The sequence below is a fragment of the Chelonoidis abingdonii genome, chromosome 8 (genome assembly GCF_003597395.2).
Source record: "Chelonoidis abingdonii isolate Lonesome George chromosome 8, CheloAbing_2.0, whole genome shotgun sequence".
Classification (NCBI taxonomy): Eukaryota; Metazoa; Chordata; order Testudines; family Testudinidae; genus Chelonoidis; species Chelonoidis abingdonii.
This window is the reverse complement of record NC_133776.1, coordinates 64319967-64337386: the sequence shown is the minus strand read 5'-3', so window position 1 is coordinate 64337386 and position 17420 is coordinate 64319967. Positions and strand designations below refer to the sequence as shown.

General features: G+C 47.6%; 1 protein-coding gene across 2 annotated transcripts in view; it reads left to right on the top strand.

The window, feature by feature from the left end:
• The window catches only part of LOC116839976 (Krueppel-like factor 5), a 39462-nt gene that overhangs the window by 10249 nt on the left and 11793 nt on the right, over window positions 1–17420 (top strand). Inside the window, exon 2 of one of the 2 annotated variants that reach the window (XM_032806299.2) lies at window positions 15367–15411. The exons of the other annotated variant lie outside the window; for it this stretch is intronic. Within the exon in view, the coding sequence (XP_032662190.1) occupies window positions 15367–15411 (45 nt within the window). The remainder of the gene's footprint in view (window positions 1–15366; window positions 15412–17420) is intronic. 2 annotated transcript variants of the gene reach the window in all.

Here is a 17420-nt window from a genome sequence, read left to right as displayed (position 1 = left end):
GATGGCTCTGATCACCTGGAAGAAGTTCTAGGGGACACCAGTGAGGGCACGAAGGGCTTAATGACCCTGGGTTAAAATAGAGTGGTTCAGATTGTACAAGCTAGTGGCAATTGCCAGTGGATTATAGGAACGATCGAGGGAATTCAATGGCTTGTGCTGGCCACCCAGCTAAAGAGCCAGATTCCACATGGTATAAGTCCAGGGTCACTCCTCTGACATCAGTGTCAGAGTAACTAGTGTCACTTTGAATTTACATCTGTGTAAGTGATGGCAAAGGCTCAATGTCTACACAGCAGCTGCGAGGCGTAAATTCCAGCTCAGGTAGACAGGCACGCGCTAGCTCTGTTTGAGCAAGTGCCTAAGTGTAGCAGTGTGGCAGTATGTACTTAGGAGAGAGAGGGGGTCGGACAGGATTGTATCTGGTGCCACCATGCTCACACTGCTACTTGTAGTAAGTAGCTTGAGCAGAGCTAGTGCGTGAACATCTACCCACACTGGAATTTACCTCTCAGCTGCTGTGTAGATGTACCCTATAAGACACCCACCTGTCTTATTAACCTCTTCCCTGCTGTTAGCACATGCTGTGGCATGCCTGCTGTCAGATGACTCCAACAGCATCTGTGCCCATTTATCGTGTGCTGGGAGCTTTGGGCTGCATTGGCAGAGTGACGTCCGTGGGTGTGTGGTACCCGGTGCGCTGATTGTGGTTGAACAGGGCAGTAGGAGACCAGAGGTTGGGTTTGATGATCTCTCTCGGTAATCATTTCTCTGGAGCTAGAAATACATGCACTGAAGTGTACAGCACCAAACAACAGCAGTGGGTAACAGCAAGCCCCTGATGTGTGTGGGTGTGGTTGGGTGCTTCACCCAGGCTGGCTGTGGTATGGAGGGACCATTCTCACTCTCAAGGGGAAGACAGCACCTCCGTTTGCTCTGCAATCAAGCATGGATGGTCTTGAGCAGCTCTTTGGGCGCCTGAGCTGACCCCTGTTGAAGTCAATGCAAAGGGCCCCATACCCCGTGTGAGGGAAGGACGCTGTGACGTGGGTCATGGGATTCAAAGGGGAATAAAGGAGAAGGCCCCCAGTGCTCTGAGAGATCCCCTAGTGACACCATGGGAAGTAGGGCTGAGCAAGTGATGGATTTTTTGGTTCAGGGGCTGAAATGAAAAGAAACACTCGGAAATCTGGTTCAATTGGAAGAAAAAAAATCTTTTTTTTTTTTTTTTTGTCAAATTGAAAAAAATTCGTTTTGCGTCGAGCGAAATGTTTCAAGTAGCCTGAAAGGAAATTTCTTTGAGTTTTTTTGCTTTGTTTTGGACATTGCGTGCCCTTTTCTCCCTTTAAAACTAGCCAAGTTTAAAATCAAAACAGCACTATGAATTGAAAAGTCAGTACAAAATACTTTGGCTCTTCTGCGATTTTTTTTTTCTCCCCTAACCAAAACTGTTTGTTGAATTTCACCTGAAGTCGGCAAATAGTTTTGGACCCCAGAAAATGCATTTTTTGGCTTAAAAACCCCCCAATTTGTTGAAAAAAAATGCACCCGGCTCTAGTGGGAAGCTTGCTCCTGAGTCCTGTCTATATCTGATGCTCCAAGCTCCCTCAGTGTGGCCCCTACCACTGCAGTGCTTGGAGCTCCCTTTAGCTCCACCTATGCTGATCTGAGCTCCCCTTTTCTGATCCATCCTGAGTCTCACTTGCTTCCCCCGCTGCTCGGAGCGCCCCCCTTCCACTCCACAAGGAGGCCTGGGGTTGTGAAATGTGGGACAGAAGGGAGCAGACGTGGTAGCAGGAAGGAGTTCAAGGAAATGAAATGGTGCTGGAACAAGATGTTCTCAGGTTGTTTCCTTGGCTGGTGGACTGAGCCATTATTGGCACTCCAGATCAAGGCACCTGATAATGGGCTTTCCCAGGACCTTTTCACAAAAGCCGTGTGCAAGGTGTCGCTGATCAGCCGATGACTTCAGTGCTCAGGGAGCTGGCTAGTCCTTCACCACTGTAAATAATGAGACAAGTATGGTTTTAACCACTTGATCCTTTCCCAGATTTCACTAACTATTTTGTAGGCTTCTCCCCCCGGTATCTACATGCACTGCTGGCTTTTCATGGGGTTTGACAGCTGCAACCACCTCTGCTCTTAGGGGCTGGTTCACAGGACTGTATTTTAGTAGGGAATAGATTGCAGGTTTTCTGGGGTAAGGACCAATTTTTTTTGTCCTCTGTTTGTACAGCACCCAGCACAGATAGGTCCCATCGGTGCTAGGGTAGTACAAAAATAATCCTCATAAGTGAATGCATGTTATGCAGACCATTGTGCCGCCACACACTGTGCAGGGCAGTAGGATGAGGCTGTGGATGAAATTAATTAATGGGACAGTTCCATTTTCAAGGTTCTGTCTGGCTTGAAGGGCAGTTGAAGAGTCACTGGTTTAGTTCAGAGGTCTTGATGCCTCAGCATTGCATCAATTTGTGGTACCATTGCATTGCTACATCATGACATAATGTGGCCATTTGCTGAGGCAATGGAAAATTAGATTTATGCTCATTAGCTAGAGAAACTCGTGATACATAATGATTTGTAAGGGCCAAATGCTGCCTTTAGTTACACCTAAGTACTCCACTAGTACTTAGCCCCAGTGCTCCCACTGGAATCACAGATTTGCACCTGTGTAAATAGGAACAGAATTTGGCCAGTGGGAGTCATTTCCACAGGATTGATGTCTCGGTCATTTATTTGTAAATGCCATTTAATCTGCTAATATACTTGGCACTATTGATCGAAATGTGTGTGACTCTGCATATGCTCACTGGCTGAGAAAGCAGGGATATAGGTCACCCTAGGCCTGACTGTGCTGTAGAAACATGCATACGTCTGAGCTCGGCGTGTGCATGCCGTTACCATGATATGCCACAGATGGGTAAATTTCATATGTCGTGTGGTGCTGGCAGCCCTGGTAAGCTGTTGCACTTCCCATATATGCTGGAGCAGATCCTGACTCTGCAGAGATGGAAGCAAAGACCTGGGAAGGGATGGGAGAACCAGGCTGCCTGTTGTCTGCCAACACAAATTGAGATTTGCTTTTTATTTTGCTGTACTGGGCAAATATTTATGGGCCTTATTCTCCTCTCATGCTGGTGTAGATCAGAAGCAAAGGAGAAAATGTTTTTCCCATCCTGCGAATGTTTTCAGGATTTTGGAAACATTTCCCATGGAAGGAGAAGTCAAAAGTTTGAAAGTTTTAATGCACTGAAAAACCTTAGAAAAAATTGGTTCAGGTCTATTGAAGTGTTTCATTCTGATCATTTCAAAACGTTTCATTTTGCCTCCAATCATTTAACTTTTCTTGGTACTATTCTTAGCTAAAATTTGAAAGTGAAGTCATTTTGAACTGGGAAAGTGAAATGATTTGTTTAGAAAATGGCAAAACAACAAATGTTGACGACTTTGAAACGTTTCAAGTGGAAACGTTAGTCAGAGCTGACCCTTTCCTGCAAAATGGTTCGGTTTCCACAAACTGGGACGTTGGTTTTTTTTAACAAAAATCTTTTGTCAGAAATTCCCAACCAGCTGTAATCAGGTGTAAATCCTGTGAAAGGGATGGATTTAAACAAAAGGGGAATCAGGCCCTGGAGTTCAGATCTGAACTAGCCCTTACAGGAAGGAGGAGAGAGGGCGTGATTTCCATGGGGAAAGAATCGTGCTTCTGTTCATTCAGCACAATGAATGTAGTTTATTCATATTCAAATATCACCAAGCCAAACTGTGGACCACAAACCATATACGCTTGTCCAATTGGTATGCGGACAGCCCCTTGCGCAGAGGGGCTGGTGCAGTTCTGCTGGGTCCAACCTCGAGGGCTCCCAGTGCCATAGGAAAAGCATGGAGAGCCTGAGAAGTTCCTGAAAGCTCCAGCATCCGCTTCATAAGAAAAACTGTGAATTCCTGCTCTGTCCTAGCATTCCCCTTGCAACAGTGCTTCATAGAGAAACCGTTGCCTTAGCCAGCCTGCAGGCAACAGCACTGCAGGAGCACGTGACAGGAGGATGAACTAGGCTGCATTAAGGCTCTTACCGTACTTCACTACAGGCCTGAATCCAACGCTCACTGAAGTCCACGGGAGCCTTTCTGTTGATTTCAGTGGACTTCGGATCAAGCTGTAGCTGGGGGTTGATGGGAGGAAGCAGAAGAAGGCTTGAGATGTGGCAGTTTTAAACTCCCTCTCCCCTCCCCTTCCATCGCCCCAGGAACATTCCCTTTCTGGCCCCTTTTCAGGCCACCTTTCCAATGCAAATACTAGTCAGCAGCTATGGAATTTTGTTCGTACTCCCAGTTTGCAAAGTAGGAGCTGGCAGAGGCTGTTGGGCCATTAATCATGGCTGAAAAAGGCAACCAGGCTCATGGGGTGGAGGAGACAAGGGGCCATAGGAGCCCAGGAACCTGGAGGAGCTAAAGGACGGGGAAAGTTGAGACAGAAAACGCAGGGCAGTAGATATGGTGACAGCTGTCGAGAAGGGGCAGGGGCAGAGTCTGGTCGCAGTTACACCAGGGAATGTGTGAATCCAGAGAAGCTACTCCATATTTGGCCTGAGATCAGAATCTGACCTCCCAGTGAGCTTCCCCCACTTACTGTTTATATTAGATTCATCCTTCCACCAGGAACTACTTTTCCGAGTGGAAGGATATGGTACATGGCTTCCAAACTGGTGTTAAAGTAAATACGTTTCTAATGAGGCAGCACTACTGGAGCAGAGGCAGTGTAGTCTAGTGGGCAGGCCACTGGCTGGGATGTCAGGAGACATTGTGGGGTTCTGTTCTGGGCTGTGCTCTTGGGCAAGTTTTTGTATGTTTTGGTTCTCTGCCCAGCCTTGCTCTGTCTGTTTAGACTAAGCTCATGGGGGCAGGAGCTATCTGTCATGGTGTGTGCGTACAGCCCCCAGCATGATGGGGCCCTGGTCTTGGTGGGGGCTGAAAAATAACTAATAACAGAAGCGTGGTAAACTCCAGCTGGCTGCAGTGCTATAATGGTCCCTATCACAGGTGGTTGAAGGCATCGAAGGCTTTGACTCCATGCAGCTCAGTGCATCTACACCAACGCTCTGCTGATTTGCACTCTGCCAGGGCTTGGGGCAGAGAAGATGCCAGTTGACTTGGGTAGGCTGGGAATCAGGCCCATAGTGACCTGTTTTAGCTAAGATTACAAGATCCTGAACTTACACTGGAAACGATTCCTTTGGAAAGTCTGAGCAGTGATTTCCTGCCTTCCCAAACGCAAGCCTCCAAGGTTAACGCCATGGTTTCTCCTGAGGGGCTTCGCCTGGGGAGCGATAAATTCTGAGAAGGCTTCACTGCCTGTCTTCCAACTCCCTTAGCTGTCTATTCTGCTTGAGAAGTGTTGTTTGTTAGCTCTGGAGGACCAGCCAGAAGCATTCACAGTTGTGCCATGTGTGTCAGGGAGAGACATCTTCCACAGTGAGATGGGAGAAGATACTATAGATCAGGGCAATAACAGATCCGGAGCAGGGTTGCTGCTAAGAAATGGCCAAAGTAGCCAGCCCTGGAATTGTCCAAGAATCATAACGGTGGAGAAAAAAGGTTACTTAATAAACCCTGCATTAAAAGATTGCTCTAGTTCCAGCAGGAGTTAATTCAGGAGAGCCGCAGGACCTGTGCTACACAAGAGGTCAGAGTAGATAGTCACAGAAGTCCCTTTTGGCCTAGATTGAATAATGTTGGACAGGTACGGAGTCCTCTTCAACTTGGGGATAGCAGAGTCTGCAGTAGTGCTAATGTCTGATAGGAGGTGCCCCTCAGTCTGGTCACTTATCTGGAATACTTCATTAAGAAGACTAGGTTGTTTTCCATAGATACAGACTCCATCAGTGGCAATAGCCCAGGTTCAGTTCACCACGTGTAACACAGAACAAGAGCTCGATCCAAGCCGAGGGCCTGTTGGGCTGCTAAGGGAGGTCTTAACAAGCCAGTTATGGATTCATGGTTGTTTCTGCTCCCTTTCTCAAAGCCCTAGTCAAATGTGTCCTCTCATTTTCTGTTTGGTAGATGCTGGAGCTTGGACTTAGGGTTTAGAGCTTGGATTTGGACTGGGTCTTCTCTGTGCACCAGCCTCATCGAAGCTAGCAGCGGATTTCTGAAAAATAGCACTCATTAGGAAATTTCGCCCATCCTGCCCGCAAAAGCTGAGCACCTCTGCCCGACTTCAGGCTTTTGAGCGGTTTTCTCAGGCTCTGCAGGTTTGCACGCACAAGTTTTCTACCATCGACAACTACATCAGGGAAGCTAATGCCTTTGCTGACGCTCCATACGCTTTGTTGCAGGACATAAATATGTGGGGTTTACCCTGAAACTTTGACCCAGATCTTCAAAGGTATTTAAGCTCCTAACTCCCAAACCTGGAACAAACCTTTGTAAGGTGCCCATCCTAGGGTTTACAACCATGTTAGCTACCTCCAGTTAAGTGGCAATCCATTAACTCGAGGTAGAAAGCTGTATTGGGGTCATAACCCCAGGGGCCTTGTGTAGACTAGGGAACAACGTGACTTTTTTATATCGAGTTAGCAACCCTGAGGTAGGTAACCCCGCTGGAATCCCCGGTTAGCATATAGTGTAGACACAGTTTAACACCTGTAAAGTTGTGCTAGCTGGCTGGGGTTGATACTAAGTGGAGGTTGTAGTGGAGAGATGCTGATTTATGCCAGCTGAGAATTTGACCCATTAACATCAATGGAACTGTAGCCAATTTACACCAGCTGGGGATCTGGGCACATTGATTGCCCTGGAGCTATGATGATATACACTGGCTGAGTATTTGGCCCTCTGTTGGGTATGTGGAGTTGCTTGAAAGGAAAAATCTCAGACTTTTCTCCTGGTAGGCTGGACTGCCTGTGCTATCACTAATTCTTATGCTCAGAGAGTTCTAGAACAAATGAGGCAACAAACAGAAACTGACTTCAGTTGAGGTCAATATCAAGACTGAACGATCAGAGATGCAAATATTTGTACAGGTCAATATTTAACTAAAGGGACAATAAATGCTGATACTGAACCAAATCTGTATATAAATACATTCTATTTATAACACGCATTTTTAAAGGGATGCTGCCAAGAACTTGTCATGGCTTCTGATTGATGTCTTTCCTTCCTATGGTTGGTAATTCCTTTTTAGGAGCTTGGAAACTGTGTTCCTAGCAGGTGCGTGTGCACGAGGGGAAAGCGGTTGTACTGTAACAGATCCATGCCTGCAGACAACAGACTTGGGTCCACATCCACAAAGGTGTTTAGAAGTTAGCTCCTAACTTCTGCTGATTTCCATGGACGTTAGGAGCTTACATACCTTTGTGGAGCTGGACCTGGGCTGCTGTCACACACACACTTGAAGAGGTGGGATTAGAACCCTAGTCCTTCAGCTTCCAAACAAAACGTCTCTCTTATTGAAACTAAAGAAGAGCTTCTTTTGCTTGCACCAGTCCTGAATCTTGTATGTGACATAGCCACTAGAGGGAAGCCTCACTAAACACACGGAGGTCCAGAATCTGTATCGCTTTAGCACCTGTGTAACTTTATTCTCATCAGTTGTCTCACTGGATTCTGTGGGTCTACTTGGGTGAGTAAAGCTACACTCATGGTTAAGGGCCTTGTCTGCTATTTCCCTTTCCCCTGCCCTTTGTCTTCCTTATCTGTTGAGACTGAAAGCTCTTTGAGGCAGGATTTGTGTTTGTCCAGTGATTACTATAATAGGGGCCTCTTGACCATCAGCCCCTAGGCACTACTACAATAAACCATCATCATCATAAAGGGGCCTGAATGAAAGACTGTTGATGACTTCCCATTCACTTCATCAGGCTCTGGTATCATGGCAAGCACCCGATGGCAAATATGTTGGATTGGAGTGATCAAAAACCTGGAGGAATGCCGAATGGCTCTTTCCCCTCACTACCAACATAATAATCTCTTCCTGTTTTTAGCAGACATTTCAGCACTCAGGCACGAGGGAGGGAATCAAACACCTGATGTTGCTATGGCTGTTTGTTAGTTAATGAGTTTAGCTTACACAGCACCTAATCATCAAGCCAGCAACTGCAGCACAATTCTAGGTACTGTAATCATTGCTTACTGTTGCTGCTGAAACGGCAGGGGGAGCACAAGCCATTGGTTTGTGTGTATCCCCAGATTAGTCAGTTTTTAAAACACAAGAATTCATGATGAAAGGATGCTTTAAATTTTCATGTCTAAAAGGGACTAAATTGGACTGACTGGATGGTCCCGGAGAAAGGATGTGATCTTGGTTTTATAGAACATTCTACCTCTAGGGCACTGGTTTGAATCTAGACTGAGACAGCAGCACCAAATTGTTCCTGTTTGGTGGCCAGCATGAATTGAATTGGTGGATGTCAGCCCAGGTCGTAGTGGATAGCCATCCTGGTCACTGCTTCTCTTTTTGGACGTCTGTTTGGAGACGCTAAGGATCACGTGGTGCGTAAGTCATCCACGTGACTCGAAAATGACATTTTAATTTTTAAGAGAAATTTCAAAAGAAACGAAATGGTATGATATGGTTTTGTACAAAACTGTTCAGGGATTTTTTTGATGATAAAATTGGAAATGAAAATTTTATTTTTCTTTTTTCTTTTCTCCATTTTTTGGGGCAGGGTGGGGCGGGGCACACTACGATATGGTGGCCAAAGCCCAATAAGTTTGGGTTCTGCTCCTGCCTCTACAGCTGACCTGCTATCTAGTCTGGGGCAAGTCAATTCACCTCTCTGAGCCTCAGTTTCCTCTGGAAAAATGGATCTGATACTTACTGGGAGTTGAGAGGATGAATTCATTTGGTCTATAAAAAGCTTGGGGATTCCCTGACAGAAAATACTAAAGGCTTTGTCAGTATAATCATTTCTGGAGTGTGTCTCCCTGCAGTATCTAGACACCCCAAGTATTGTTACTGCCCATAACCCCATTTCAAGCTAAGCACTTGGCAGTGAGCCAGTGAAAGGGTTAAATCCTTTTTCTCTTTGTGGCAGGCCAAGAGGAAATGATTGACATTAAAGCAGCAGGTCATTGACTTTTCATGTAATTGAGGAGAACCTAATGGGTGACTAGGTTAGCACATCACTGAGTCCTCACCTGCACTTTCCTCAGTCAGCCCAGGGACAAGCATAGCAATCATGCATGCAAATAGCTAGAGCTGGTCCAAAAATGGTTTTCCATCCCACAAAAAAATTCCAGATATTAAATTTTTTTTCATCTCAATTTGGGAAAGTCCAAAATTATGATTGACTTTTTTTTTTTGCAAAACAAAATTCTGAAAAAAAAATCCATTTGGGGGTCAATGAAAACATTTTGTTTTGCTTTTGACCCTTACTTAATTGTATTTTATTGTTTAAAATATGTAAACTAATGCCATTTCAAAATGAAAACCCAGAAGCTTTTTGCTCTGGAAATATCGAAAGGGGAAGTTCCAACACTTTAAAAAAGGCTTTTTCCTATTTTTATTTTTCAAAATGCAGTTTCATCACAATCTGTGCAAGGATGTGAAATATTTTGGTGTAGTAGAAACAGCATGTTCCAGGGAAAAGTGGGCCTGATGCATATTTTCCAACCCACGCTAGTAACAGCCTCTCTAGTGGGGAGTGAAGTTATTTGAAGTTGTTTGAAGACCTGCGTTGTGAGCCAGCTGCTCCTGTGCTTGCATTCTTCTCCTGGTACACTGCAGGTTGCAGGCATGTTGTGGGAGCAGCAGCAGAGCACTGCGTACTCACCTCCCTGGGAAGGCTTGGGTAATGCCCACTTCTCTGTGATTCCTGGCATGCGTAAGGAGAGAACCCTTCTAGGAGCATTCTGCTTTCAGGTGGCTTTTGTCACACCTCTTCCTCGTCTTGCCATGTCTGTGGGTATGTCCACACGTGAGCTGGAGGTGTAATTGCCACTGTGGGTGGACGTATGCTCACTAGCGTCGGTTGAGCTAGCATGCTAAACCTGTTTGGGCAGCGGGATGGTCCATGCCTAGGGTCTCAGATGGGATAATGCTCAGGGTGGCTAGCTCATCCCTCCTCCCATGCCACCATGGCAACATTGCTCTCTTTAGCACGCTAGCTCAGTCACAGCTAGCGCAATTACATCTACCCAAGTTGGAAGCGATCACCTCGTCTCCAGCGTAGATGTACCCACAAAGCCGGTCTCACGCTAGTATGCTAAAAAGAGCAGTGTGCATGTTGCGGTACCGGTGCAAACTCTGGGTAGCCCTCTGATCTCAACTACAACATCCACACAGCTATTTTTAACGTGCTAGCACGAGTCTGTCTGTCTGGGCTGGGAGGCTGGCTCCCCCCCCGCAGTATGGGCGTACCCTAGAGAACAATAACAGTTAAGTCACAGGCCGAAAGATTCCATTCCTTACAGTGTGCTGCTGTGACCGAGACTCTAATCTCACCATTCCAGTGCCATGGAAACAGAGAGCCTAATTCAGCTCTTGCTTATTCCACCGGGTTCAGTTACTCTAGAATTGGAGCAGAACGGGGCTTAGAGAATTTACTGGAGGAGAGAAGATTCCTGAAATGTATAGCGCATTTTGGGGGTGGGAGGGGTTCTTGTTGGAAAGAAGGAAAGAGAGAATCATAGGGTGAGAAAAAAGATGCCTCCTTTGTATGGGACTAGCCCAGAAGAGGCAACATGTTCTCCAAAGGAGGGGATAGAGGACATCAACTGGTTGACTTCAGATCCAGCATCGCAGCAAGGAGTTGTTTCCAGAAGGTCTCAAAATCCAGTCTGGATCTTCTGCCTTCTTATTGCAAGAGGAGCGGGAGTGAGAGGTTCTTTGTCCTTGCACTACCGACCCCCGCCCTGCCTCTCTTACCAGTACAGACCTGGTTATCTCGCACTTTCAGGTTTGTGGGAATTCGTTGCCTGTGAATGTGCAGAACTGAAGCGTGACAGTGTTTATGCAACTTATTGAGCCTGAGCATCCTGGCCTGGCTGATGGAATGGGTTGGGGGTGTATGTGCATTATCTCAAAGATCTTCCAATTCTGGCCAGAAAACATTCAAGGCAAAACATCATCAGTAGTCCCTGAGCTCTTGATCCTACGAGGTGCTGAGATCAGGACCACTGACGGATTGGGCCCAATGACACTGGCATGTGCTGTGCTTCTAATTCCCAAGCAATGGAGCACCAAGCATAAGGAAATGAATGGAAGAGGTTTTCAAACGACTCCGCTGTGCTGTTCCGATAAATAGGTCATAGGGTGATGGGTTCGGATGGACAGTTACACTAGGAAAGGCTCATGCTGCATCTTCCCTTTGTCTTTAATGGAGGCCATTATCCATGTCACTCACTGACCCAGCAGCAGAGACAATTTTATGTTTGCCTTCCAATCCCTTGGCTGAGGAAGAGGAAGCAGAAACCAAACCATGGCACGCATTGGTCATGGGATTTCTGCTGGATGCATGTGGTGGGATTCGTGTTGCATGCCTGTGATGGGTTGGTGATGCATGCTCATCATGGGATCTATGTTGCATGCCTGTGATGGGTGCGTGATGTACACTCGTGGGATTTATGTTGCATGCATGTCATGAGATTTGCTTTTTCATTTTCGCAATGGGGATGTTTTGTGCTTTTAGGCTATTTGACACCCTTACCTGCTGTGTTTGTCACTTAACGAGGTCAGTCAATATGCCTGCTTCCTCTGACCTATAACTGCCTCCAGCTAATGCTAATTAGTCTGAGGAGTTACAGGAATCTATCAGAGGGCACTTCTTCCTCTGCAGGGCTGATTCGTTTGGAAACCCAGGCATAGGCGCCAACTCCGTGGGTGCTCTGGGGCTGGAGCACCCATGGGGAAAAATTAGTGGGTGCTCTGCACCCACCGGCAGCCAAGCTCCGCTCCCCACCCCACCTCACCTCCACCTCCGCCTCCTCCCCTGAGCGTGCTGGGTCCCTGCTTCTCTACCTACCTCCCAGCGCTTGCCACCGCAAAGCAGCTGTTTCACAGTGTAACAAGCTCTGGGAAGGAGGGGAGAGGAGCGGGAATGCTCAGGGGAGGAGGCAGGGCCGGGGTGGGGATTTGGAGAGGGGTTGGAATAGGGGCGGGAGGGGGGCGGAGTTGGGGGCGGGGACTTTAGGGCAGGGGTGGGATGGGCGGGGCAGAGGGGGTTGAGCACCCACTGGCGCCAACAGAAGTCGGTGCCTATGTGCCCAGGGATGTGTTTGTATCTTAGGGCCTTACATTGGTGGCACAGTTCTGAGGTAACTGCATCTCTGATGCCCTCTTGGAGGGCCCTCTAATTAGGTCACAGGCCTCTAGCTGTCACCGTGCTTGGAGCAGAGTCACACAACTCTTACCTCTGGATTTCCGGTGCGGTTCCTCCTGCAATTCACTGTGGGTCTGACATTACTCCTGTTGTCTCAGGGGCAGTGACAAAGTTAACTAGTGGCCAGTCAGCCTGCATAAAGCAAAGTACTGTTTATTCAGAACAAAAGCATTCCAGGAAAAACCTATCATAAAAACAACAAACAGCTTCGATGCAGGCTGAGCTTACCGGGAGGCACTCATCTTCCCCCTGGAGACCCTTGCAAGTCTCAAAGTACTTCAAGCCTCCTCACAGGGTCTGGTTACAAGCAGGTTGGATGCCTGGCTGCTGTCCCTTTCCGTTACTGCTTTGGTGGAGCTCTGGCAATTCTGCTCATTATGGACTGGAAGTAAGACTTTTAACTGCACTTGCCTACCACCCTGCCAGCCCTGGACTCGGTCGGCCATTCTGAATAAGCCGTGCTTTGCTTTGTCCAGAGTGCTAACAAAGGCTTGAATTTGCTGCATTCATCTGTTTAGATTGCCTCCTCGAAAGGGCAGGGCTGACTAATATAGCTGAGGGCTTGAAGGACTCCTGTCTTCATAGGCAGCATTGCCTAGTGGGGCTGACAGCTGGAGAGCACGAGTCCCTGATTTAACACTTATTTGCTGGGTGGCCATGGGAAAGTCACTTGTCTCTTGTTTGCTCCCATCTCACAGACTGCCTGACCTCACAGGGGTTATGAGGATTGGGGAATGGCTTCTATGAGCCTCACACCGCTATTCTTGTCTTTGCTCCCTCCCCACAAGCCTTGTTCTTTTCATAACCTCTGTGTTCCCAGCCTGTTTATTCCCAGATAGAAAGTGATACGTTTTTGTCTGGGAAGCCAGGGGTCATCAAGTTCCATTGGGTTTGGCATGGCAGCTTTCCCCACTGACCTGAAGACTGTCCGCCCCGGGCAGCAGACCCACCCAGCAACCCCGCAAAATCCCTCTTTGCCCCTCAGGGAGGATTAGGCCTCTTAAGAGAAGTGAGAGCTGAGACCTGCTGAGCAAGCTGAGAAACAGCGCCCAACTCATCTGACTGGTTGGTTTATCCCCCGGACGTGCATTGTTCACAAGAAAAGCGCCGAAGGTGGCAGATCGGAGCAAAGCAGCGTAATTCCATACCCTGCCCCCACTAGGGTTACCAGACAGCAAGTGTGAAAAATTTGGACAGGGGTGGGAGGTAATAGGCACCTATAGAAGAAAAAGTCCCAAATATTGGGATTGTCCCTATAAAATAGGGACATCTGGTCACCCCAGCCCCCACTCTCCAAACCTAAGGATAATGGGTTCCCCACATTCTATAAGGAAGAAATGGGATTTACTGCTGGGCTTAGAAATGCAGGGCATTGATGCCCTCATATCATAGGGCAGGGTGAACAGCAATAGTAACCACTTACATAATGCAGCAGAGTCATGTGGCACCTTATAGACTAACAGATGTATTCACCCACGAGAGATCATGCTCCAAACATCTGTTAGTCTATAAGGTGCCACAGGAGTCTTCGTTGCTTTTTACAGATCCAGACTAACACAGCTACACCTCTGATGCTTGACACTTACATAATGATTTTCAAATATCAGCTTATTCTTATAACCCTCACCTGCCCGGAAGGGAGGTAACTGTTATCACCCCCATTTGACATGTAGAGAAACTGAGGCAGGAGGAATGCTAAATGACTCGTCCACAGGCTCAGCCATAAAAACTCATGGCTTAAAGGAGCTGGTGTTCCATTCTGAGCCCAGGATCTTTCTGGTATTAGCTCTGGGCTTTGAATGTATCTTCCTGTCTCGCAGTTCTGTGCTTAGAGCACCAGGCCACCACTCTGAACACAGAGTACTAACTTATTCCTCAAAACTCTAGAGCAGGGGCTCTCAACCTGGGGGGTCATAATCACTGCATTCCCAGTGTTACTAAATGGGGAGGGGGGTCCCAGTTATATTCTGGCTGCACAGGCAGGGGATTTGGGAGTGCTGGTATGGAAAAAGAGGTTGTGGTATGGGAAAGGACTATTGGGGATTCCTGACTACGGTCTAAAACTGTGAAACCTCCCCCATGACTTGATTGTTTTATTTTTAATTTTTTGCTGGATCCTGCACAAGGTAAATGTGTTCCTTAGGTAATTTGGCCACAGGAATAAATGTAGGGACACTTGTGATATTGTCACAAGGTAGAATTTTGTTACAGAATTTTCCCCACACAAATTCACAATTTCTTGCAAACAAACCCACCCTTTTCTAGAACAATTTCCATTTTGTGTGTGTGCATATTTGCAAAGATTTGCAGCCTTGCCAGAAGCATTAGGGAAAACAAATGTAAATTGATTCCAAATGCATTCAAACAGTTTGCAGTTTGGAGTGGAGTTTCAAAGCAACAGGCATTAAAAAATAGACCATGCAAATTACAAAGGAGGCTTTTTTCCCTAATTAAACTAGTCTTGGGGTCCGTTGGGTTCAAGACCCCCATCCTCTGGGAGATGAAGGCAGAAGCTGGGAGTCTTGGCTGCTGGTGGGAACGGACTGGAGGGAACCTGCTGACAGCAGCTGGGACCAGATGGCGCCACAGGCAGCAGCCAGTGGGGTTATTAAGCAGGGGCAGCAGCCCTCTAGCTCACTGTCTCTCGTGCATGTGTGTTTGGGGCTTCTGATTGGCCTGTGGTACCAACGACATCGGGAGAGGGCTGCTGAAGCACAGCCAGGCATGGAGGGACGGTCCCCGGTGCACATGCAAAATGGCAGCCAGCATTAAGGAAGCCCCAGCCTGTTCCCTGCACCCAGCTAGCAAAGCACACAGAGCTCTGCAGGGCCCTAGTGCAGAGTGTTTTTTCTCCAACAGCCAGGCCCCTGGCACGTCCGAGTCATTCATACCCTGAGCTTCCATCGCTGCTCAACAGGGCCACTGGGTTTGGTACAGTGTGATAAGTGGCCCCCATCTGGGGGTAAAGTTCCATAGGATGCTGAGTCTTGTGTTTACTATGAACTACGTCATGATTGCCCAGTAACGGGCTGTGTTTATTCCACAGCTTACCCCATTGAGGATGGAGCAGCGAATGCAGCTTACTATGGAGGTGAAGGTTTTTATTATTCTATACATGTGTATTTCTGCCCCTCATAAAGCTAACTCGAGGTAGCGGACGCCTTTGGGAAATGCAGCTGGTTTCTCCTTAGCAGATCCATCCCTGGGGTTCACTAAGAACCAAATTTGAGGGCGAAGAGACTGTAACTAAAGCATGCTGAATTCTCCGCTCCCTGTCCCTCTCCCCACCACACTTGATGCAGTACTCGCTGTAGATGAGTTGTATTGCTGATTGGAAGGGGAGTCGCATGGTGAGAGCTCTGGTTTGGGACTTAGGAGATCTGGTTCAGTTCCTGGCTCTACCATGCTCCCCATGTGACCACAGGCAAGTCCCTGAATCTCTTGCACCTCTATGCTCCAGCTGTCAGATGGGTTCCACCTACCTCCTTCTCCCTCCCTCCGTATTGTCTGTTAGGAGTTCTCAGGACAAATGTTTTGGAGGCCTCAAAGTGCAGCCACCCTCTCTTGCTGATGGCCACTCTCAAACTTTTCCCAAATATACTTAATTAGCTGTAGGAAAACCAAATAAATAAGCACATATACACATCCAAATCACTGTAATTTACTTATTGCTAGCTAGCCAGTCTGTTGTGAAAAGTGGTCTCCAGAGGGGGGCAGGGCCCAACCCCTGCTGGCAGCCCCAGCAACCAACACCAGGCAGTGCATCCAGGAGTACCAAGGAAGGGCTGCTCCTTTGCTCCCTTCGTCCCCAGTCACAGTCCAGGAAGCTCTAGCTGCAAGAAAGGCCCCTGGTGGCTGCATGCGGCCATGGTGGCTGCCTTTGAGACGCGCTAGGGGCGGAGAGTGTCTCTTCTGATGTTCTTGTAAAGTGCCTGGCACAACGCAGGCCTAGTCGTACAACAGTAAAAAACACTTCCCTGGGAGCCAGGATAGAGGCAGTGTCCAAGTATGACATTGGGGGCACTTTGATACCAGGGGGATTGCCTTTCAGATGACACACAAAGGGTGTCCTGGCAACTACTTCAGTTTCCACTGCACTTTACAGGAGCAGCAGCTAGCCCTGGGATTCTGCCCATATCTGGGCTCAGGTCATCCCCTTCTGCTGGCCTATAAATGGTGCTCCAGCTGAGCCTGGGTACAGTATTCTTCACTTCCTGTCCCACACAATGGGCTTGTGGCACACAGCTAATCAGCTGCCACATCCCACTGCTGAGCTGGCTGCATTTTAGTAGTGGGAGAGGTAGATTCAGCTGGAGCGTCTCCTTTGGGGGTGGATGGTGCAATATGGTGTTATTTGTTGTTATTAGTGGTTTGGTGAAGGTTGCAGAGGTGAGGTGGAGGTTAGGGAATCCGTGTTTGAGAATGCACAGGATTAAATAAAGCAGCATGGAATTCATGCACAAAGATGCAGTGTCCCAGATCCTCAAAGCTATATAGGTGCCTAACTCCCATTGATTTAAGTGTGTTAGGTGCCTAAATACATTGGAGGATCTAGGCATCCTTATGGAAACCTCTTGAAAAACTCCTTTCCTGTAAAGTGAAGGCAAGACATCAAAATACCAGAGATAAGGAAAACTTAGAAGTAAAATATGTCTGACACCCACACTTCCCTCCTCCATCTCCCCGGCGAGTGGGTCATTTCATTGCTCAGGTATGTGTGGCATTCAGAGGTGGAGGGAGAGCCCTTGGTACTGCCTAGCAGTGATCTGATTCCTGACTCTAAAAATAACAGGCTGGAGTGGCACATAGTGCAGAGAAAACCAGGTGAGAGCAGGCGGCGCTCCAAGGGCTCTGTGCAATCTTCACCCAGGGATGAGTCCAAATAGGAATCACGAATACAAACGCTGTAGAAATTGGTATTCAGATCCAAACTGCAGTGCGGGCATGTCTTTAGAATGAGCCCAGCCTCGATACCTGAGTGCAAACACCTTTGAAACATCAGAACAGTTCAGAGTTTGATCCGATTCTAGATTTGCACTTTATGGCTGTGGTCCATATTGTCTGTCACTGTAACACAGGGTTGTCCCAGATCAAAGGAGA